Raw genomic sequence first — 22,407 nt, forward strand, 5'->3', positions numbered from 1 at the left:
CATTATTTGCATTGGATAAATAATTTTTGGACCAATCAGGTGAAAGTGGACATTTTTCCACGGCACACCTGATGATCTCCCATGGCACACTAATGTGCCGCGGCAAAGTGGTTGGGAAACGCTGTCCTATGGTTCCGACCACAACACGTCGTTGTGTAAACAAGGTCTTAGGAGTGAAAGTAAATATATATATGTATACATACATAGAGCAGCACATGATATATCAAAAATAATGAAAGGGACAGGTTGGCGGCTGGTTTGCCTCCCAAGAGTCTGTTCGGGTGTTTCAAGCGTACCGTTCCCTCAGCCAGTGCTGAAATGACGTTTCCCAGAGCCGACAGGGACTTGTTGATGTTCTTGGCCTCGTCCAGCACCGCTCCCTCTGCACCCGTCTTACTGACCTGACACACACACAAACACACACACACACAAGATGTTGAATATACTCCCGGAGTGGCCTTGTTTCCTTTGCAAGTCCTCATTCTTGGGTCTGAAAATGAGACGTAAAGGACGAGTGAAATGGATGAAGGAATCGGGTTGCGGTCCATCAGGACCAAAACTACTCGCCACAAAAACAGTTACTTCCCATCGGCAGCCTTCCTCATAAATAATGCCCCGGACCCCACTGACAATGTCCCAAATCCTCTAATGCACTACCTTGCACTGCTTTGCCATTTGCACATCCAACCACGATCCCCGACCTGATCTCACTTTTATTTTTCACTTATTTAACGCCTGTTACATGTTGTCCGTTCAGCACCGTCAACCAAAGCAAATTCCTTGTAGTAGCAAAATTACATTAGCGAATGAAGCAGTTCTGATTCTGCACAAATTCTTGCACCCGAGTGACGATGGAAAGCCAACAGGCGAAAGAGAGGCTCTTCAGGGGAACATCTGAATGGCAAAAGACTGAGTCCACATGACTGCGATAAGCTCCCAGGTTTAATTCCCTTTCTGTATGGAGTCTCCATGTTCTCCACGTGTCTGCGATGGGATCCTCAGGGTTCTCCGGGTTCCTCACACAGCCCAAAAACATGCAGAAAGATCCCTGGCGACCATAAAAGGGTGAAGGGGAATGGAAAGGGGGCTCGGGCGTCGATCTCACCCGCCATCATCCAACCTCTTGGAGAAATTAAACCATCTATTTCGAAACAAACGCCTTTATCCCTCCCCCTGCGCTGAACGGTACCGTTTTCCCACGTCGACGGCGATTTGCATCCATCCGTCCGAGAAGCACGTCCCCACCGCAGTTCGGAGGCTAATGCAATTTCTGCCGGCAATGTTGTGGAGCGTGACCTCAGTCCCGGGGAAATATTGCTCGAGAGGAAGAGCGATGGTGCACGCTGACACAGATAAACTACAGCGGGGGGAAAAAAAAAAAAAAGGTGTATATATGCGTCGACGGTGCTGCTGACTGTTTAACTCGGGGGAAATAGTTGAGCTTTCATTTTTTTTTTTTTTTTCCCCCATTCCGCTCTTTCTCGGTCTGCCTTCCAGAGTGGATCGCCGTAAAAAAAATAAAATAAATGAGGAAAAGAAAAAGCCGGTTAGCGACGTTACATCAGGCGTCATCGGCAGAATACTACCGATGGCGAGTGTGGTGCGCGCCTGTGGGGCGACGGCGGGGAGAAAACAAGCCCATATGTCCGCCTCACCTTCTCGCTGCCAGCCAGGTCCACCAGGTAGAGCTTCCCGCTCAGCTTTTGCTCCGTTTCCACGTTCTCCTGCTTGATGCTTATCAGGAAGACGCTGTGGCTGCGGGAGCTGTGCTCGTTCATGTCTGAGGTGGACGGCCAGAGGAAGGTGAAGGAGAGGAGGATAAGATGGGACGGGAAGGAAAGGAGAAGGGAGAGAAAAGAGGAAGAGAAATGATAGGTGGATGTAGGTGAGGGGGAGAAGGAAATGAGACGAGGAGCTCATTTGTATTGTGTTTATTAAAAGTGCATGTGTGTGTGTGTGTGTGTGTGTGGAGGCTCACTGGTGACGGCGACATGGCGGTTGGCCTTCCCTTCGTCCACCACGTCCATCACCTCCTCGGGGCTGGTGACGAAGCGTTCAGTGCAACCCTGCGTGAAAACACACCCGCAGTTTCATCAACACGCACACACACAAATACATGTTATAAAACAACAAACCTGAATTGCACTTTTTGAAAGTCACTGTAATGTAACAAACAAAGATGGCGGCGCTGCAGCTCCACCCACCTTCACGTAAGGGACCCGGTTCCTGTCCTCGTGCACTGACAGGTTGGTCTTGGTCACTGCGGCGAGCGGAGGGAGGAGGAAGAAGAGAGGTCATTTGCGGCGGCGCGCACATGGGCGTGCACGTGGGCCCTGCCTCCATGTGCGTGGGTGCTTCCTGCCACGGACCCTACCGTGACCGAGAGCCTTGTTTATGAAGTTGTGAGAGGGTGAGTTCATGTCCGCGGACATGCCGCACGGCTATCACCATGGTAACAGATGTATGCTACTATATAATGCATGAATGAGAGGGTGAATAATTGTACGTCTATACATGAAGTGTGAATGAGAGGGTGAATGGTTGTATGTCTCCACAGGTGGCCCTGTGATGGATCCAGGGTCAGCCCCTCCTCCCGTCCAATCACAATTAGGATAGTTGCCACCTCCCGTTACCTTAACTGCAGGATAAGCAATATTGATAATGAATAAATGAATGAAAGAATGAATGAATTAATTTTGCAGCGCGCCCTCGGCTGTAGCTGTTTTCGTCGTCGGTCTCCCACTAATCGTGGCGTTATAAGGGTGTGTGCGTGTTTGTGTGTGTGTGTCTCCGAGCTCTGCCGGGCTCAGCAGAAACACGAGCAGCGGCGAATTAAAAAGCGGCGTCGGAGCTTTGTTTTCAAATGAGCTCGATTAATCTGATTTATTTTCAATATGCGGCTCCCCGAGGCCACACGACGCGAACTCTGCACCGCACCCCCCGGAAAAGCAAACCCTGTGTGTGTTTTCTCTTGTCGTTTCGTGTTGCAGCGCACACAGCGAACACACCGTCCAGAAGGTCCCGAATTTTATCCATGTAGATCTCAAAGTAGGATACCTGCAGCGAGGACAGAGGAGGGAAGAGAAACAGGAGATGTGTGGATGCTCGAGGAGATGGAGAGAAGACAAATAGAAAAACAAACTGCAGTACTCTAATAAAGCAAGTGCAAAGCGTGATATTGAACGTGGGACCCCGCGCCCACCTTTATGTGGAATTCTAGGTTCTCGTCCATTGCGAATATGTGCTCGAAAATGTCCTCGGCGATCCGAGGGATGATGCCCATCCCCTGGGGGTCGTGGAGGTTCCCCTGGTGGGGAAGGAAAACGGGTGAGATGGGAGGAAGGAAGAGCGGGGGAACGAGGGGGAAGAGGTTTGGACTTGCAAACGGGTCACGTTTTGCTCACAGAGACAATTACAGGTAGCCCTCCTGTTACCATGGAGATGGGCTCCGTGGTAAGTCGAGAGACGGCCCAGCTCACCCAGATTATTTGGCGAAACGGACTGATTTGCAGTTCTGTCCAGGACGTCTATAAATGTATTTATAGATTACGAAGGCGGCTACCCTAAAATGAAAATGGCTCAAGATGATACATGCTAAGGCTCCATGTACATTTAGCAGTAAGATACATCCGCATGTAGCAACGCCGGGTATAGTGCTTGTGTTTCGGGACGTCCTCGACCTACAGCGCGCCGTGGCTTGTTCGCCATCTCCCATAGACTTAGAAAGACGGGGCAGAGGGGGCCCATACAGTGCTGGGAGACAGCTTTGTTTACATTAGCCGCTTATGCGCTTCACTGCAGCTCTCGGGTGTAATTCGGACTCTTCCGATGGCCGTCCCCACTTACCTTGTTACGTCACGCCGTAGGAACGGAACTCCCATGTAAGTCAAGGACTTCCTGTATACATTCCACAGTAGGATAAGTCTACTTCTAGCAGCATCGCGTTTCGCACATGCCAAAGCTACATATCACACATGGCATTGGCGACTTGCTAACATCCAAAAATCCACCGCTCGACGTTTAATACGCAATCGAGTACGTTTTCAGGGTGTGCACGAGCGCCTCGCCAAATGAAGCGTGACCATCTGGAGCCGAAGACTCTGCCCTCTAGTGTATGTTCTGCATAAATACCATGGCAACGTAAGGCACTCGGGCAGACAGCGACGTGGACAGCGCCGTTTGGAACAGGTGTACCTGTTTAGGTATGTAGCATTAGCATAAACTAGCCTGAGGCCAGACACTGGTAAGTGGGGGAGAACGCTGACTAAAGTTGAGCGACGGGCTGTGAGTCGACAGATAAAAAGAACGAAAATAAAAAATCTGCGCGCATCCGTGCAAGTGTTCCCTGCAGCGAGAGGTCTGCCTTTTGAATAATTTAGGTGAAACGCCGTACCTCCATGGTGTGTGTCTTTCCGGAGGAGGTCTGCCCGTAGGCGAAGATGGTGCCGTTGTATCCACAGAGCACATCTGAAATAAGACGTGTGAATCTTAAAGACGGTCGAAGGAGGAGGAGGAAACGCGGCAAATAACAGGAACCGCTGGAATGACATTGCAGGAGGTCAGGCTGGAGGCAAGAGGTGAAGTACGAGCTGGAGTCGGCGACAAACACATCTCAAGTAGACAGATACATAAACAACCCGATAGAAGGCGGGCACCAAGACAAATGTCTTTGACCTCTGCAACAAAGTCCGATTAGGATGTCACTCATAAAGATTGTTGGTGGAGAGCCGAGGGGTGTGTGTGTGTTAGGTGAGGGTTCATAGTTGTGTAAGCATGGTTAGGTGCCGAGCGACCTCTGCGACCTCGCACATTAAATAGCATCCACCTGGGGCGCTTGAGTCAATGGGGCGTCGCACAACAAGTCCGCGTATGCATTAAGCGCACATTCCCATGACGGAAACCTTGCGAAAGTCAGCTCCCAGGTGAACGGCCACAGTTTTCCTTCCTCATCCCTCAGACGTCCTCCGCATCTTCGCCGCCGCTCTCGCGGGAGGGCCTGGAGGAGGAGGAGGAGCGGCTCACCTCGCGACCGAGACGGTTTCGATCTCGTCGGATTGATCGGATTAGCCGTGCCATTACTGGGTGTGAAACCACACGGATGCGAGTCGCAGTTTGGTTCCTCCATTTATTCCTCGGCGCCCGCGGGCTCTCACACACACACACACACACACGTCTTCCCCTCTGAGCTAATCTCCACGTTAAAAAAAACAGGAAATTAAATATTTTCTCCTTCCCCTCGATGTGCAGACCAAGTCAGGCAAAACCGTGAAACCGTCGTTTCCCCCCCTTTGTGTTCTTTATCGCAAAACGCTTTTTTCGTTTCCAAGACACACACATTGGCGAATTGGTTGATTGTGTAACTATCTGATGCAGTCCTGAGGGGATTTCAATCCAGCCCAGATATAAAAAAAAAAAAAAAATTGAACAACAGTGTAAACTAGACAAACCACGAGTGAACATCACGACTGCGGGTGAAGACAACATGGGGTGCAAGAAAAACCATCACGATATAGTCGTTTTAAAATTTGCTGGTAGCAAAGCTGAAAACATCTTGGGGAACACAATAACCAGACTGAATCTTGTTCACTGAGGGATGGAGCACAATGAACGTGGTCTCCACGCTAGAGTTCACGGACCCTCATCAGACCCTCCAGAGCCCAGATTCACAACAGGCCGGTATCTTGATGGAGTAGATGCTTTGGGGGAATGATGGGAGTTGATGAGTTCAGTTGATGACTTCTATTTTTGGAAGTGTCCGGTGTAGAACACTATTTGGAGTGTCGCTACTCAGAGGCAGGAAGTGCCGTTGATTCTTTGGACATTTACGACCATTTAGTGTCCACAAGCCACACAAGAGGATGGAACATGGTCAATACTGGAGTCGTCCAAAGAGGTTAGATGACCAGCAGATGTTGGGTTCATTTTTGAGACCAGTGCTTCGGTATGCTTGTTCTACTCCAGCTACGAGATCTGGTGCAGCACCTATAGAGTCCTCCAAGAGATCAATATCGTCTGCCAAGAGAAGGTGGAATGATTTGATGACTTCAGAACTTTCCAGAAGCATACCGGGGAGGACCATCAGGCAACTCCAAGAGACGTAAGCTACTCAAAGCATTCTGGAGCCACACAAGAGGATGGGCTCCACAGTAGCCATACATACCTCAGTCTTCATTTTAATAGGGGTTTTCAAGACCTTTTCCAGTGCATCCAGATCACTCCAAGATGGGGCTGATGTTGTGGTGTTGGTCCGAAGAAGATCTGTGAGGTTCATGTGCATGTATTTACGTTTCGATGCATTGAGGAAGTGACCGATGGTTTGGTATGCTTTTCTACTCAAGCTAGGAGATCTTGCACAGCATCAATACATTCCTCAAAGAGAGCGAGATCATCTACAAGGTCGTGGTTGGGTAGGACCGCGGCTGGGTAGCATTTACTTCTGCGAGATTTAAGCGTTAGACCGTCTGGATGGGAGTTGGTGCTTCAAAGAGCGCGGTGGAGACAAATGTGGCGGAAAGAAGGAAGAGGATCACCTTGGAGCACATCACTGTCAACCTTGGGTGTCAGAACCACCGATGACGTGTCCAGAAATGTTAACCTGACTGCGGCAACGACATCAGGAGAAAAGCCGGAGGCGTCAAGAAATTAAAAGACCCTATCAGAACTCGTCGGTCTGGTGTGATGGACTGGTGTCAACATGAAAACGTACAATGTATCCAAATAACTACCCTGGCGACGGACAGGGGCTAATTTTGATTATCAGGAGCCACATAATCAAGCACCTGTTATTTCGGTGGCTTCGTCTCCCGGGAGACATCCACTGCCTGCGTCAGCGCCACCGTTTAGTCACTTCCTAGCAACTGAAGTGTGCCCGTTCAAAATAAACATTGGCTGGAAAGCTAATTTGACAGCTGCGTCGCCCGCCATGCAGGTCATCTCACGTCCTACTGGGATGAAAACCGAAGGCGAGCCGTGGCGCGTTTAGGGCCGGGGAAGAGGCGCTGCGTTAAAAAAAAAAAAGATCGGCGAGGGCAGTCCAGTCAGTCGATATCGGATCTGTCGGATCGGGAGAACTCGTATCTCATGTGAGGGAATCTCCAAAAGGTGAGGCCATCAGCTGAGATTTGGCGTCCTTAAAAATAGCATGTGGCGGCGAAAGCCTGCAGTTGCTAATCAGGCTAAAGGTTCAGCGGCGGGTAATGGACGAAGCCAAAACCCCTCGATTAGGAGACATCCAAGGCCCCGGGACCTGCAGCTATCGATTACCAAAGAGTATTGAACCGGCCTCAAGAAACGCGTAAAATAAAATTGGAGTTTCTCTTTTTTCCTCCCCAAATAAATGCTTCGTTTAGCTAAATCCCCAAAGGGGTCTTTTCACCGTTTTTGTTTCAGCATAGCTCCGCTGCTCTGGTGGCGGCGGCGGAGGAAAAAATAAATAAATAAAAGGAGAGAAAAGCAAATGTGGGAGGGATGAAGAAGCGAAGGTTCGACTCTCAAGGGTAACGGCGCTGTCTGGGCGCGTCCCGTGAATTCTGATGCTCCACGACGAGCGCTTGATTGATTTTTCTTCTTCTTCTCTTCAACGCTCCACCAGTGACAAAGCGCCGCAGAGAGCCGGATGATGTTTAAAATATAAAAAAAAAGGGGCTCGCGCGTTTGACGGGACGGTAACGTGCGCTCACCTTTCACGATCTGCCTGGCGCAGGCGTTGTAGACCTGCTCCTGTGTGGTGTTGGTGGCGAACACCTGGTCGAATACGTACGACCTCCCCTGCAAAAAAAAAAAAAAAAAAAGACAACAAACGCACCGATTATGATGGCTGTAAAAACCCCTCCAAGGTTTGAGTGTGCGCGCGTGAGGATATTCACATATCATATTGACTTGTGAAACATTATGCAAAGCCACGTTGTCCCATATCCCCGCCGCGCACGCTGCGAAAATGCTTTATGGACGCCGCGTCCGTCGGTGAGCGCTACACCCGAATAGCAATGCATATTTCAAATGAAGAGGCCATCTGTCTCCTGGCGGTGGTTTGCATCCTGTTTTTTTTTTCCCATCCCCACCCCGACGCTAGAGAGGGGCGGCGTTGACCCCGGGAGAGACGGCGAGAAGGGCTGAGGTAGAGCCATTAGCGACGGCGTTCAAGGACTCGGAGGAGTGGAGTGATGGAGCGTGGAGAGGGGGAAATGGAAGCGGAGGTCGGTGGGGGGGGCGGGGCAAGAAAGTGGCTGATCTGAAAGCAGCATCCGCAGGACAACACACAAGGAGAAACCGTTTTTCCGTTTTACGCGATTGTCACGGGACCGGCTGGCCGGCAACGTCTCGAAGAGGACGCGCGGGCCCGCGGCGAAAACCACCACCGAGCCAAATCGAGCGGCGAGTGAGACTCGTCCGCCTTAATGAGCCGCTTATTAGCCGCCCACGTGGCGGCGCAGCTGGTAGGACGGAGGACGATTTGCCCAAAAACCAGGACGGGTTGCTGAGTGCACAGCATTCATGATTTCAGTGTTGTGTAACGGAGCTCCCCCATCCTCCCCCTCCAGCAGGAGAGTACTAGAAAACACCTAAAAAGACAAATTAAGCTCCGGGTGTTCTCAGCATCTGCGAGCAGATCGGCGCAGGCGCCCCGTGTTGTTCCGAGCCGTAATGAGCCTTCGTCGGCGAGGAAATGCAAACAGGAGTTTTGCGAGGGGGGGGGGGGGGGCACACGTGCAGAGCGTGCACGCGGGGCCCGGATCGTAACGATGCCAGAGATCACTTCTCCGCTCCCGAAAGGCATCGATAATTCATATTGATTTGAATAAATAATATGAGCCGCGGCAGTTAGCGCTTCTGCACCTCAGCGAGGAGGTCGCTGGTTGGATTCCCACAGAGAGGCGGCTCTGTGGGGAGTTTTCTTCCAACGGTCACACAAAAACTGGGGAGGAGAACGATTGCAGATAATTAATGAATGAATGAATGAATGCAGAAATTGATATCAATGAAACACAAGGATATCTACGTATGCCAGAATTCAATGCCGCTCATTAGCTCATAAACTGGCATCATAATGGCCGACTCTCACGCCAGGGTGTTAAAACGTCCGGCGGCGCCACCGACCTGCTTTTTTACGGTTACATAATCTGCCATAAAGACATCTGCATTTCGTTTAGTGCCCGTTTCATAAAAGCCATACAGTCCAAGAGGATGCTCTAAAACCGTGATTACACTTGCATCGGCGACCCCGGATGAAATACGGCAGTAATCCGCTGCACTTCGCGAGTATTACCCGACAGCTTCGACGCTTTTCAGCCTTTAAAAAAAAAAAAAAAAAATTACACAATCAACAACAAGCAAACAGGAAATCCCACAGCGCTGGATTGAATAAGTTCTGCTCTGGGGCTCATGAGGAAGGGTGCTTTTGTAGCTTAAACTCATGATTCCCAGTGTTGCTTTTGTGTTATGGATTTGTTTGCCCCCCCCGCGCCCCCCCTGCTCCAAAACACTTTACTAACGATGCCTGAGGATTTACTGGTGCGGCACCGCGCTGAATGCTACATCTTCACGTATTGGCTCTTTTTTCAGCTGGACTCGGCTCGGGTGGTGTTCCGTTGTTTCGTAGCTCCTCCTTAATGTGGGCGGTGTCGTTTTACAGGAGACGCTAACGCACAAACAATGGAGGCTATGGTGGATTCGCCGTTTCTTGTCAATCAAACTCAAAGGTGATGCTAGCATGGAATGCTCTTGCAGGTTTTTTAAAAACATGGAAGGTGTTATTTTTGTTGATCCTCACCTCGCCAGAGCAGGTACCTGATGGACCCCCGAAAAGAACCCAGTCAAATCCTGCTAGATATTTGTTGTTGAAAAGCACCATATGTTTGCTCTCTTTCACATCCCGGAGAAGATGGAAGCCGGGGTCTCGTTAGCGATTTCTTGCAGAGACCACGCCTGACTGCTCACCGGCGGATGATGGATCTTTGCACATGAGGTTCCCTCGAGGTAGAACTCTATCTCTGGACTGGTCTCTTCTAGATACATACCTTCTGTCGGGGGGGGGGGGGGGGGGAGCAGCTGCAGGCTACCATTGGAGCTACTCTTGCAGTAACAAGCTGGTATGTCATGATAGGCACAATGCAAGCAGAGCAGATAAGGAGCAGGAGGTCAGACATGGCTGATACGAAGCCGTGCCCCAGTTTAATCCCAGTCTAGTTCACTCTAAGCGGGGCTGCGATGTCCCACATGATCGCTATCGGTAGCCGGTTCGGTACTACATTCACTGGATGTCCTCTGAACTCCACACAAGATAGTGCTCACCCATTCATACACAGTTGCACAACAATGGTTGCAGAGCTACCATGCTAGGCGCTAACCAGACCATCTGGAGCACCTTGGGGTTCAGTGTTTTGCCTGAGGACACTTCGACATGCAGAAAGGCAACATCCTTTACCAACTGAGCCACGTCCCTCAATTACAAAGTGATTGACAGGCGGCCGGTCCGGGTTAGGCCCCGCCTCTCGCCCAGGGATGGCTAGCATTGGCTCGACCACCCATCACTTCTTCAAAAGTCACAGATAATGTAAGCCTTCGTTTGTTTAGCATCATAAATCGGCAGAAATTAAGGGTTCAGCGTCCTGCCCGAGGACACTTTGGCATGCAGACTGGAGGAGCGGGGAATCGAAGCGCCACCCCTCCAGACTGGAGGGGGCGCCCGAAACAAGGGGTTTTAACAAAGAAAAATTAGCATGGCAAATCAGCCAAATGCAAGGAAAGAGGCAAGATGGCCGCCTGAATCCCATTGAGCAAGAAGTGATCCAAGTTTTGCGGAGGACGAAATCGCACCGATTTCTTCTCCTTCCGAGGGAGCTGAGGCGGAAGCCCGTCCGGTTGAGCGCGTGCCTCGAAAGACGAAAGTCCGCTTGATTAGCACGGCTGGGGTGGAGGGGGGAGCTAGCTTGACGGAAACCAAAGCTATTGTTCCCCTTGCTTCAAACTCATGAAATTATCCCGAGACGGATCCATTGTCTTGATGCGATGAGGTTTGCTTTCCGGGTCTGTCGGCAGAGAGCGAGAGGGAGGGGCTTCTCCTGCTTCGAGTTCCTGTAGCTGTCTTGAGAAGAGACATCAACACTAAGGAAGAAATAATGCAATTTGTTCCACTCCCCGGAGCTAAAATCGGGGCGCAGCCACACAACGAGCTCCCGTTTTTCAAATCTGCCTCTGACATAAAGTGATTTGACGTTCGTGACGGAGGCTGGAGATAATTTGGCAGAAGCCAGGATTCTTTATATTTTGTGCGAGTGTTTCCGCTCCACTTCTAAATGGGATCAAATGTTGTTGTGTTCACTCTCGTGCAGGCGGCCGCGGCAGCAGGTTACAAAACATTTGCGGCACGTCTCGCGCATGTAAATCGCGGCTGTGCCGCAAGCGTGACGGGAGTAAACGGTGGCCGAGGCGCTCGCTTGGTTGTGCCCTGAAACCGTCGTCGAATAATGAAGCGCCTCGCTCGCCGATGCCGACTGCGGTGAAATAAAGAGCGATGAAAGTGAAAGCAAAGGCAATCACATACTGCAGTGATCAAGAAGAAGTTGGAGGATAAATGAGGGAATTGGTGGAGAAGGAGCAGTGGAGGGAGCGGGATGAGACCAAAGTGTCCCTCGGCGAGTGCAGGCCTCCCGCTGGAAGCCATTTAATGTATCCTGAGAAATTAATAGAAACGCTCAGAGCCGCCGCCGCCGCGGAATAAATGGGATTCTTCCTTGCTCGGCGCCTTCATTGGAATCTGCGAAGGAAACGTCAAAACCCTGAGAGGAGGTGAGGATTTCAGAGACGAGCAAGGCCGCCGAAGGCTAAGTGATGATCTTGGTAGTCTTGGGGAACGGTATGCTCGACCGGGGAAAGGTGCGGAGAAGACCACGAGGATGTGGTGTAGGTATAATCTGGGAGGAGAATTCTCCGTCCACATGCCGCCATGTACTTAATGGCCGTCGCCATCTGCTGCCTTGCCGCTTTCTTGGAATGTACATTCTCTGCGTGTTTTTTATTGTCCGCAACGGAACATGGAGGTGAACTCCGCAGCGCTGTTGAGTCGATGTGTTGCTTGGGAAATATGTCGCGTTTGAAATGGAGTTACCAGTTTACGGACGGAACCTGAGCTTGAATAACTCTTCATCGCGCCCGCATTTGTAACAAGGAGCATTGAACGCTGTCCATTGGGGGAGGAAAATACATCCCGTGAGAATTTCCGTCGCCGGCTTGAACTGCAGGAGCCAGGCAGGGACTCGGGCTGACTTTTCTCCGATGATGAATTGGTCAAATCCTGCCGGCTGGCATCAGGAAATAGCAGGTCTGTGAGAAGGGATGCCATGCGGAACGGGACGAGCGTTAGCCGGCGCAGCAGCCGTCCCGAGAGGACCGGTTCGCGCATCCGAGAACACGAGGGGACCAGATGTTCGTTGTTAAAAATGACAGGTTACATGCACTTCACAGTGCCGCTCTCAGGTACAGCTCCAGCTTTCTGTCTCTTAGGTGTGGCGCCGCCGCAACCCCCTCCTCCCCCCTCTTCCCTCCCCTTCCCCATCTCCATTTTGCTCCGGTGGGCAAGGCGGAGCAGATTGGACTGCCGAGCTGCGTGATGCTATCTGCGGAGATAAGTGGGCTTTCAAAGGAACGGAGGGATTTATGAGCAGAGCGGTGGCACGGCGAGGAGGGACTGCTGCCAGGGCGCGACGCTGGGAAGGAAAGCGGATCTCGGACAAAGTTCATTTCCCCTGATTGCTCTGTCGGGAAGGGCCATCTAAGTAGCGGAGTGTGTGCGTGTGTGTGTGGGTTATTTATTTCGGGGACTGCAACGGGGGGTGAGCCATTATCTGTGCAGGCTTTTCTTCTCTAAATAGTATTGATGCAAGTACATCGTTCTCCTAAACAGAAGGTGGAGTGATGCAAATTTACAGGAAATGACCGGGTCGATGGTCTCTCACTTATCGCGCTCAGTATCTTGCGGTTTCAAGCCCTTTACGCTGGATTTCATTCACCCCTCGTGCTCGTACGGCAGAGCTAGCATGCAAGACGCTAACAGTACCATGGAGAGCACTTGGGCGACACTTCGGTATGCTCCAAAACTGGAGGTGCGCCAGCTTTACCAACCAAGTCACGACCCTCGACCCCAAAGCAGCCTTGCGTACCCCGGTCCTCGCCCGGGGACGGCTGTGATTGGCCAAACCGCTTGCGCCTAACACATAATGTATGCATCTTTTTTTTTTTTTTTATCCAAACATCACAATCGGTTTTAAATGGACGAGAGCACAAGGAGGCCCCGCCACGCCGCGCCACATCAATCAAGCTAATCTGGCCGCGAGCCCCAGATAACAGCATTATTAGCGTCTCTCTCCACAACAGGCGGGCGATGCGGTCAAACCGCTCAGAACATCACGGTACTTCCTGTTTCACTCTAGTGAGAAACTGTATAAGATCAGATTTTGGAAATATCTCCTCTCCAATGAGTTTACCTCGCCCGGCCGACGCTCGCCGCCGATTCTGAGGTGTTTTCTGGAAATGCAGATAGAATGTGGAGCAATTAGTCCGTCATCAAAAAGAGAGAATGCTCTGCATAATTCATCGAGAGGGGACTGGAGATGGAGGAGCGCTGGGAGGGAGGGAGGGAGATGCACTGGGATCCAGACCAGGGAAACAAAGGAGCAACTTTAACAAGCCCGTGAACAAAAAGGAGATTGACGGAGAGAGAGAGCGAGCGGTCCGGGCGCATAATGAGGCGCTTCATGGAAATGGAAGTGGACAGATGAACTGAGCGGAGGGCCGGACACGACGGGCACCGCAGAAGACGAGGGAGATTACGTGTCACCGGGTAACCGCCCTCCACTGCCCTGCCCTCTCAGGCCGGGAGTCCTTTGCGATTTTCAAGTCAGGACTGAATGTCACTCATCGGGGCCTCTGCCTACGACTTGTCCTTAGCTAATATGGCCAACCGGATATGGAAACGAGCCTCGACATGGGCTCGCCGACCTTCCCTTGAGGTGGCAAACAGCTTGAAACTAAGGCGACTAATTTGGCAGTCGATGGGTCGTAAGCGACATTGTCGGGGACAGAAGGGAAAGCAGCAACTTGGAGGCGGCCGAAGCAAGGGCTAACGCCAAACAAACGGTCCAAAGTTTGGGAACGTGATCACATACGATATGTTTATATTATTGCTGATTGCGTCTCTTGAGTACTTGACCTTTGGTTGGCACTGTTGGGTCTTCTTGTCACACACCAACTACCTTCATAAGCCTTCTCTTTGGTCTTTCTCTAGACCTCCACTTCCAGCATCCGTCTACTAATTTATTCACTATCCCCCCTCTGTACATGACCCAACCATCTAAGTCTGGCTTCTCTGACCTTCTCACTAAAACATCTGACATGTGGTGACCTTCTGATGGACTCATTCCTGATCCTATCCATCCTGGTCACCCCCAAAAAAAGAACCTCAACATCTCCATCTCTACTTCCTGTCTCCATACAATACCACGGTCTTCAAACCACACAGCATCGCTGGTCTCAAAACTGACTCGTACACCTTTTGTTTAAGAGAAAGAAAAGCATTATATTGTCGCTTTCTGTTTTTGTCAGAGAATTAAAATGAAAAGACTTGTGAAAAGAAAATAAATAAGAGCCATTGCTTTTGTTGTACAGTTTATAATCTGACCGGTCGTGACGGTCGTTGATGGCTGGTCGACTTTTGAAATAGTCGGTTGCAGCCCTACTTGGATATCGGACGTTGAAGCAAATGCCTGGCGGCCCTGACGCTTCACCCGTCCACCTGCCTTCAGGTCCGACTGTATTCCCGGCGTTCCTCCCCAACTCCGCATTGACAGGTCTGCGTCTGGCAGCAGTTTTGTCTCTCTCTGGCACGATGTGAACATTTCAGAAAAAAAAAAAAAAAAAAAAATTGCAACAACACCACCACTCAGGGGAATTCTGATTTTCCTGGCAGCCGTCCCGCCAAAATAAAATGCGTGTCGTGAAGCGATATTACTCTTGAAGTGTTAAGTAATCCAGTCAACACTGAGGGCGCAGACAATGCATCACTCGTAATCTTTTGTTCTTTCTGGAGGAAGTGTAATTTGGTCTGACTGTCAAAGTCTCATGGAAAAAGAATAATATTATGGGGGGGAGGGGGGAATAATGATATTTCACAAATGCAGTCTTCAAAAGAAAGTTAAGAAGAAAGGCTCCTAACTGGGCCATCCATCTTTCTCTGCCCGTAATTCAATTAGTGCGCAGTCCTTCCAGCCAAAAGTATCGACTGAATTGGAGCGGGGTGCAGAGCCGAGGGATGGCGGCGAAGCTACACGCCAGCCTTAAAATTCCTCCTGCAGAACCCGAATCCCTGAGCGCCAAATGGTGCTCATCGGTAATCCGTCAGAAGGCGTCGACGGGCTACTAAACATCTGGGAGGAATTAGCAACACGAGCGCACATTTCTAAAAAAAAAAAAAAAAAAAAAAAAAACACACAACAACTCGCGTGTCCCTTTTCTAATTTAGCTGCAGCTTAACGACTGAGCTGTGAACCGGGGTAATTTGGATTAAAATACAAAGCCTCAAGAAAAACAAACTGTGTGGTTATGAGTTTGCATAGAGTGGATTTAGGGAAGGGGCAAACAGTAAGGAGGGAGAAAGCTGGCAAATAATCCAAAAAAAAAAAAAAAAAGGTTATAATTACAGGCACGTCTACGCGGAGCTGTGAGAAACCATTACCGCCGCGCTGCAGGTGGCGGGGGGGCTTCGAAAAGTCCCGGCCGGGAGTGATACCTCGGCCACGTAAATGCTGAAAAAAAAAAAAAAAAAGCATTCACAACCCGGTTCACCGAAAAGCGAGGCTAATTAGATTAACCTTGGGCGGAATAATTGCTCTCCGGGAGGAAGTCAAGGCAAAAGATGAAGGAGGCGGCGGCCTAAAAGGCAGAACCCGCATCGTGAGAAAATAGGGCCAAAGTCATAAATACTGAGTGGGTTGCTATCCAGTTATTAGCCCATAAGCTCATTTATGCTAACGTTACCGCCCAAATACTTCCCATGCGTTGCATTGCATCCAGGGCAGCACAGGGTCTGGACTTCACCTCTGAGGTTCGTCTCACACATGGCGACGGCAAAGGAGTTTCAACAGCGGTTACAGATAAACAGAGAATTGTCCTCCTTTGGTTATACCGGTGCTCGTGTCGTCTTAGCATACTGCACAACACCACGCCCCAATATTCCAACGGTTGTACTCCATTTGCTCTGTTTGGCTACGTATCGCAGGAAATTAATGCCAATGAGCGTCAGCAGGTTGTCATTAGCAGTGATATGTAGTTTGAGTATGTGAGATACCTGGCTATTTCATTTTAGCGTTAACGCCGTCGTAATTTATGCATATCTAGAACTGCAATTTAGTCTGTTTTGCTGTTTTTCTTCAGGAATTTTAGGTAAGCTAGGCCATCTAACCATGGAACACATCTCCATGGTAACCCAGGCATTCCCTGTAATTGTCTCAGAGCAGACCGTGGCCCGTTTGAGTCCAGAACCCGTCTCGCCTCCCGAGAAAAAAACAGGATTACGCGGGGAACGAACACAGAGGACGGACAGAAGGCGGATTTACCGTCGAGCAAGAACGAGCCTAAAAACAGCGCCGCCCGCTCAGGGGTCGTGTGGATGGGCGCCACGAATGTGCAGCCGGTTGCGACGCAGACCATCAGGATGGGAGGGTGGGCATCCCGGCCAGGGCCGCAGCTAATGAGCCAGTGCCCGTCAAAAAGAGGCAGCCGGTAAATATGTACAAACTGGCGCCGGCTTATCTAAACCCTGCATGTGTGCACGCTCAGGCAGCAAAATAAAAGACAAGCCGGAAGGAACTGGCAGCCGATTGCGGCGTCGGCGTTCGACACATATTAAAGAGCAAGACTCGGCCGGAGAGCCGGAGATCCTTATCGGTATGGAGCCGGCGTGGGAAGTTTGGAACGACGAGGACGGGTTCGCACCGAAGCCGAGATGATCGGAATACCGATTTTCCGCTCTGCGGCGCTAACGTTAAACACGCTAATGGCTGGGACCTGACGCGAGGAAATGAGCAGATGAAAACATGGCGAAGTGTCTGCGGGACGGTCCAAGGGAGGCTCGGCTCTGTCGCTCCGACAGCGGCATCCAAATGAGCGCACATCTTGACCCCGCACAGAAATCCCATTACATCGGCTAATTGGATAGGGTGTGCGTGCTACGGTGATAGAATTAGATCGCTAAAGGGTTGGCGGCGGAGACGGCGGCAGCTCTCCGGACCTCCATTAGTCCAATTCCGTTAGGCGGGCGGAAAGCTAAACAAATTTCGGGCGAACACATCCATGGCGTACGCAGCCATGAGAGCCGGCCAGGTGTCCTGATTCCTGAGGTAGCCTCCTCCTCGCCAGCCCGTCTGTCAGGGGCGCGCTAATCCTTCTCTCTCCAAATGTAAACAAGGCGTATTAAGCTGCTGCGAGCGGAGAGGCCCCGCGATAATGAGGAGTTTTTAGGCGAAGCCAAAAGCCCAGGGGGGAAACAGCAGCCCGGGAAAGCTAATCCATAGAATTATTAATGGCGTGCGGAAAACATGGGGAAATCGATAGCCGTGAGCGCGCGTTTTATTTGATTCGCGGTGGGAACGCGCTCCCGTCCGGCCCACATCGGCATCCATCAAGCCCCCCAGAGGATGTAAGGGCCTCTTTAGAAGACACGACCGTGGAAATTCCTCATGGTGGCGGCGGCGCGTTCATTGACTGTCATTATTAGGGGTCATGTGACCCCCGAGGAGAGCGATTAAGCCGGAATTACCATGAAGCATTGAGCCGCAAAGAAGGGTTTCTAGGGCGGTCGTCGAGGATGAGCGGAGCGCAGCGTGATCTTGCTTCAAAGCAACCATCCCTTTGTTTGGGTTTTAATCAAGCTAGTTTTTAAAGGAGGTCTAGGTGAACTTTTGGCCCGTCGGAGAACCTTTTCAGGGACGAGGCTGTGTCTCGATGTATCGGGTCAGCAGAGGACGTCAGCTCTGAGAAGCATCTTAGCTGCTACGCAGAGGCAGGGTCTTTTTATGGTTCCATTGGAGATCATGTGACGGAGGTGCTCGGTGAAACAAGATGCTTCTTGCGCACTTCCATTTTTTTTTTTTTTAAACCAATGGTCGGCTGTTCAATTGCGAAAAAATTGACAGACGCAACGAGCAATAAAGAGCTCCGGGCTTGTCTGGCCTGCTACGCCGCTAAGGGTCTCCGCAGCTTGCAGAGGAACATCAACATTTTGGTCAAAATAGGTAGAGGTAGCAAACAGCGACGCTAGGAGAAGTTAAAAACACTTCGACCCATTTGATAATCCGAAGCTTTCACCTCCATGACGTCTTCCTCTTCTTATGTTTGAGTATCCAGTCCCTCCAATGGTCCCTTACTGCTTGCAGAAATGCAAAACCAAAAAGGTTCCCATGGAGGAGGCTACTTCCTGGAACCAAATTTGACCCGGACACTTGTCAGAACTTTTCCGCCAAAAAAGCGTCTCATGACAAATGTTCGGACGCTTTCTATTTCGCCGCATCCCTTTCTCCAATCCGTACTCTTCATTTAATCCGCAAAAGTGAAACAGCACTCGGTCTGGGACGCGGTGACCCATGGCTGAAATGAACCCGTGGAGTGAAAATGCCAGTAAGTGCTTCCCGTTCAACCGCTCAGAATAAAATAGCGGGATCCGTGGAACAGGGACGAGCCATATCCCTCCCCTGGAGTTACGCTGGAGCTAAAGATAACCGGGGAACTGTCACAATGGTGGCGGTGAAGTGAACGGTAACAGGAACGGCCCATTTTGAGAAAAAGGGGGATGTAAAGGACATTGTTTACACACCTGAGGCTCTTCCCTCGCAGCCAAATAGAGAGATATGAAGACAGAGAACCGTAAAGTCATCGGCGGCGGCGCTCGGAGATGACCAACAGCCGGTACCTCTTCATCGTAAACCGCAGGCGGCATGATAAATAAATGCGTGCGGTCCCATTTTAAAATGCATACGGGCCGCGGCACGTCGCATCTGCGTGTTATCACCTGAGTGCAGGCGAGAAGCATTCCCACGCCGTCATCATTTATTTATTCATAGCACGGGCCGGATTCAAAGCGTGATTTACCGCCGCCGTTGTTTCCCGCTGTTCGGAAAATTGGGGGGGGGGGGGGTTCTCAGCCCCGGCGACGAGCCATTATTCACAGACGGTGAAATACCGCGGGCGGCTCGCGCTACGATGAGACAAAGGTTGCGCCGCGGGGCCGGCGCGTGGCTTGACAGGCCGCGGCGCGCTAGCGGCGGCGCCGCGGGGGCCTCCGCCGGTGGCCACGCATTAAGAGATGACAACGTTCCCGGAAGTGAAGCTCTTTTCCAAGTCGCACGGAGAAAGCGGCGAGTCGTATGAGATTGGGGGAAATGTCTGACGACGTTGGACAAATCTGGCGTCTTCACAAAAGGCAGCGGTTTTGCTATTAAACGTCCTCACTGCTCTTACAAGAAAGGAGGGGTCGCGGTTTTGGTTGCAGAAGAAGAAAATGGGTTCAAGTGGAAGCGCATGGAAGGTATCAAACTTTGAAGCTCCGCCTCTGTGAGAAGGCGACCGCATTTCTGCACGTTCATGGAGACCAAAGAGATGTCATCATCCCATCAGGGTGATTGAGGGTTCTGACTCAACCGGGAGGCAAGAGGACTGACGTGAAGGATTAGAGATCCCTTCAAGACGCTGCTGAATCACCGTCGCCGGAAGCTGCACAATCCGAAAAAATAAAAAATAAAAAAAAATCCAGAGACAGGAGGAATCCAACGCCAGCACTGAAGGAAAGGGGCGGGGCTTTAACCGCCGCGGGTCAGGATTCAAGCTCCATCTTCAGCAGGGATCGGGCCTCGTCATGTTCCCCCAAATCGCATCTCATCCTGGAGACGTTCACCGGGGGAATTCCGGGGGGGGGGGGGGGGGGCGACGCTGCCTCCACCCGCTGGGGTTGCAGTTGCGAAGCTGCCGCAACGGTCTGGAGGGGGTCCGTCGGGGCCGCAGCCTCGGAAAAACTCCCGGGGAATCTCGCGCTTTTTCTCCAGATCTTCCTCCGTGGAGCTCCGGCAGCAATCCGGGGAGCGAGGAGGAGGAACCTGCATCCTTCTGAAAAGGGGAGGGCGGCGCTGAGGGGCAATTATCCTATTTCGGCTTCTAACTGCGTGTTCCTCTTTGCAGAGGTTTTCATCCTCAAGGTACGGAGAAGAAAACAGTGCAGAAAAGCGGGCCGGTTGCGGTGTTGCAGAGCACGTACACACACACACACACACACACTCAGACATGCACTCACTAATCCAGCTGTCAACGTCTACAAGCAAATATGAAAAGGCGTGCATTTCCTGTCGGCGCGGCGAGGAGCGGGGAGCGTCGCGTTGCCAAGACCCGAGCGTGAACCCTGGCGGTTCCATGTCAAGAGGGCGCACGGCGGGGAACATCTGCGTGCACGCTGGGACGGACAACACCGTTAGCACGAATGAGCTAATAGAACAACCCTACAACACACGCATAGGAATTCGCCGTCTTCGTCATGTCACCCCCTCCGGTGACACCGCTGCGCCTCATATTCCATATCTCTTGCTTTGTGTGCACGCAATGCACGAGTTTCCTGTCCGTTCTGATTTTTCCATGCACGCTCGCTTATAAATACCGCGTCAAATCCCGGCCCCGCATGGGCTCCATTCATCCGGATCCTGGTTTTCAAATCAGAGCCGGAGCGTGTCGCGCCCCAAGGTGAAGATGCAATCAGGCACCTCACCAGAAGGCCACGCCGCCTCCTGGAGACAGCGAGGCAGAACCACATTTGCCGCACGCCGGAATAACGGCAACATTCGCATGTAGAGCCCCCCCTTCCTCTCTACTGTCACGCCGAGATGTTACCGGGTCGCCGCGGGTTAACCTCGACCTCCGCTCCGTGCACACCTGAATGATAAGTGATCCGGCTCCGTCTGGCCTCCCTGCGACGTCCATCAGGTGACAGCGGCGGGGAGGGGGGGGGGGGGGGGGTGAATAAGGCGCTCCTGATGAAGATTCACGTCACCTTTGAGTCCACGCTATGGAGTTCAGGCGTCGTGGAGGCGAGGAAGAGGCTGCCAGATCGTCTAACGTGACATGACAGGCTCTTCATCGGGCTTGTCTATTTTTTGCGACCCCGACACCCTCCCACCCACCCGTCCTCCTCCCACCACGACAGATGTAGCGTTGCCTGGTTCACCCGAAAACCTGTCACATCGACCAAATCGATCAAATCCGCACTTTCCACCTTGTGTTTTAAGACAGCGCTCGGGCTGATGATGATGATGATGATGATGATGATGATCAGGAGGGGCAACTCACCCCAAGGACGACAGTGTCTTCCCCTTGGAACACCGGGATGAACTTGTCCCCGCGGACGATCTCGGAGCGGCTCAGCGGACGGAAACGGCACAGCACCTTGATGTTGCATTCATCGTTGGTGTCAGCCATGGTGGCCTAAAAATACATTTAAAAAATTTAAATGAAAATAAAAAATAAGCTGGACGCGTTTACAGGTGCTGAAAAATTATTTTTGGAATCATAAAAATTAAAGAATGGAGAAAGAAGTATGAGACCCCCCCCCGACCGCGGCCGCCGCGCTCCGGGAGCGGGAGCGGGCGGACGCAGCCGGCTAGAACCGCACGGAGAACGGGACACGGCAGAAACGCACAGTTTTGGGGGTCGGGTGCAAATTCTCTGGAGGGGTATTTAAAAAAAAAAAGGCAAAAAAAAGGAAGAAGAAATAGGGGAACCGTTGGGCAGTCGCAGGAACCCCCGAACTCCGCGCAGGTGGAGCGGCTGCTGACGGCTGCAGGAGTTGCGCGGTCCTCGCCGGTCCGGTCAGCGGCGTCTGGAGAGACGAAGGGTTCCTCCTCTTCTTTTTTTCCCCCTTTACGAGCAAGCCTGTCATCACCCACCTCTCTCTCTTTCTCTCTCTCTCTCTATCTCTGTTTCGCTCTCTATCTATGGGCGGGGCGATGGAGAGACCAACCCTCCCTCATCAGCATCAGCACAAAGTGGACTCCGCCGTGAACAATCCGTGCGTGTGCACGAGTTTTGCATGGGTTGTTTCGTGCGTGCGTGCATGCATGCATGCGTGCGTGTGTGTGTGTGTGTGACGTCACGTCCAGACAAAACGCGGCGGCGGTATGCGCGTCGAGTTGTGTGCGGCGTGAAAGTGACGCGGTGTTCCGTTGCGCTCACCTTCACGGCCGGAAGTCTCCGAGTTCGGATCCGATGTTTTTGCAGGTGTGATTCAACAAAAGTACCGGATGAGGAGTCCTTCGGAGAGAGTCGAAGTTCCCGCGGCCTCTTCTCTTGGAGTCCAGCTTGCTTTGGTGATTGGCGCAGAGC

At 51.6% G+C, this 22,407-nt stretch overlaps 1 protein-coding gene across 5 annotated transcripts in view; it reads right to left on the minus strand.

The window, feature by feature from the left end:
• kif5ab (kinesin family member 5A, b) overlaps positions 1-21,962 on the minus strand; it is a 45,811-nt gene extending 23,849 nt beyond the window's left edge. For 3 of the 5 annotated variants that reach the window (XM_086149691.1, XM_086149696.1, XM_086149695.1), the window contains exons 1-11: positions 21,807-21,962; positions 21,376-21,510; positions 15,693-15,797; positions 7,680-7,767; positions 4,394-4,467; positions 3,203-3,307; positions 3,009-3,057; positions 2,205-2,260; positions 1,979-2,066; positions 1,656-1,780; positions 297-401 (exon numbers count right to left, since the gene is read on the minus strand). In XM_086149691.1, coding sequence (XP_086005817.1) covers positions 297-401; positions 1,656-1,780; positions 1,979-2,066; positions 2,205-2,260; positions 3,009-3,057; positions 3,203-3,307; positions 4,394-4,467; positions 7,680-7,767; positions 15,693-15,797; positions 21,376-21,504 — 924 coding nt within the window. In that variant the 5' untranslated portion in view covers positions 21,505-21,510; positions 21,807-21,962. Of the gene's footprint in view, positions 1-296; positions 402-1,655; positions 1,781-1,978; positions 2,067-2,204; positions 2,261-3,008; positions 3,058-3,202; positions 3,308-4,393; positions 4,468-7,679; positions 7,768-15,692; positions 15,798-21,375; positions 21,511-21,724 lie in introns of all 5 variants that reach the window. The other 2 variants (XM_086149693.1, XM_086149694.1) reach the window with 2 other exon arrangements.
• Positions 21,963-22,407: the final 445 nt, after the last annotated feature.

Source organism: Fistularia commersonii, chromosome 7, assembly GCF_037954325.1.
Source record: "Fistularia commersonii isolate RoL2024-O1a breed Wild chromosome 7, RoL_Fcom_v1.0, whole genome shotgun sequence".
In the NCBI taxonomy this organism is placed as follows: domain Eukaryota; kingdom Metazoa; phylum Chordata; class Actinopteri; order Syngnathiformes; family Fistulariidae; genus Fistularia; species Fistularia commersonii.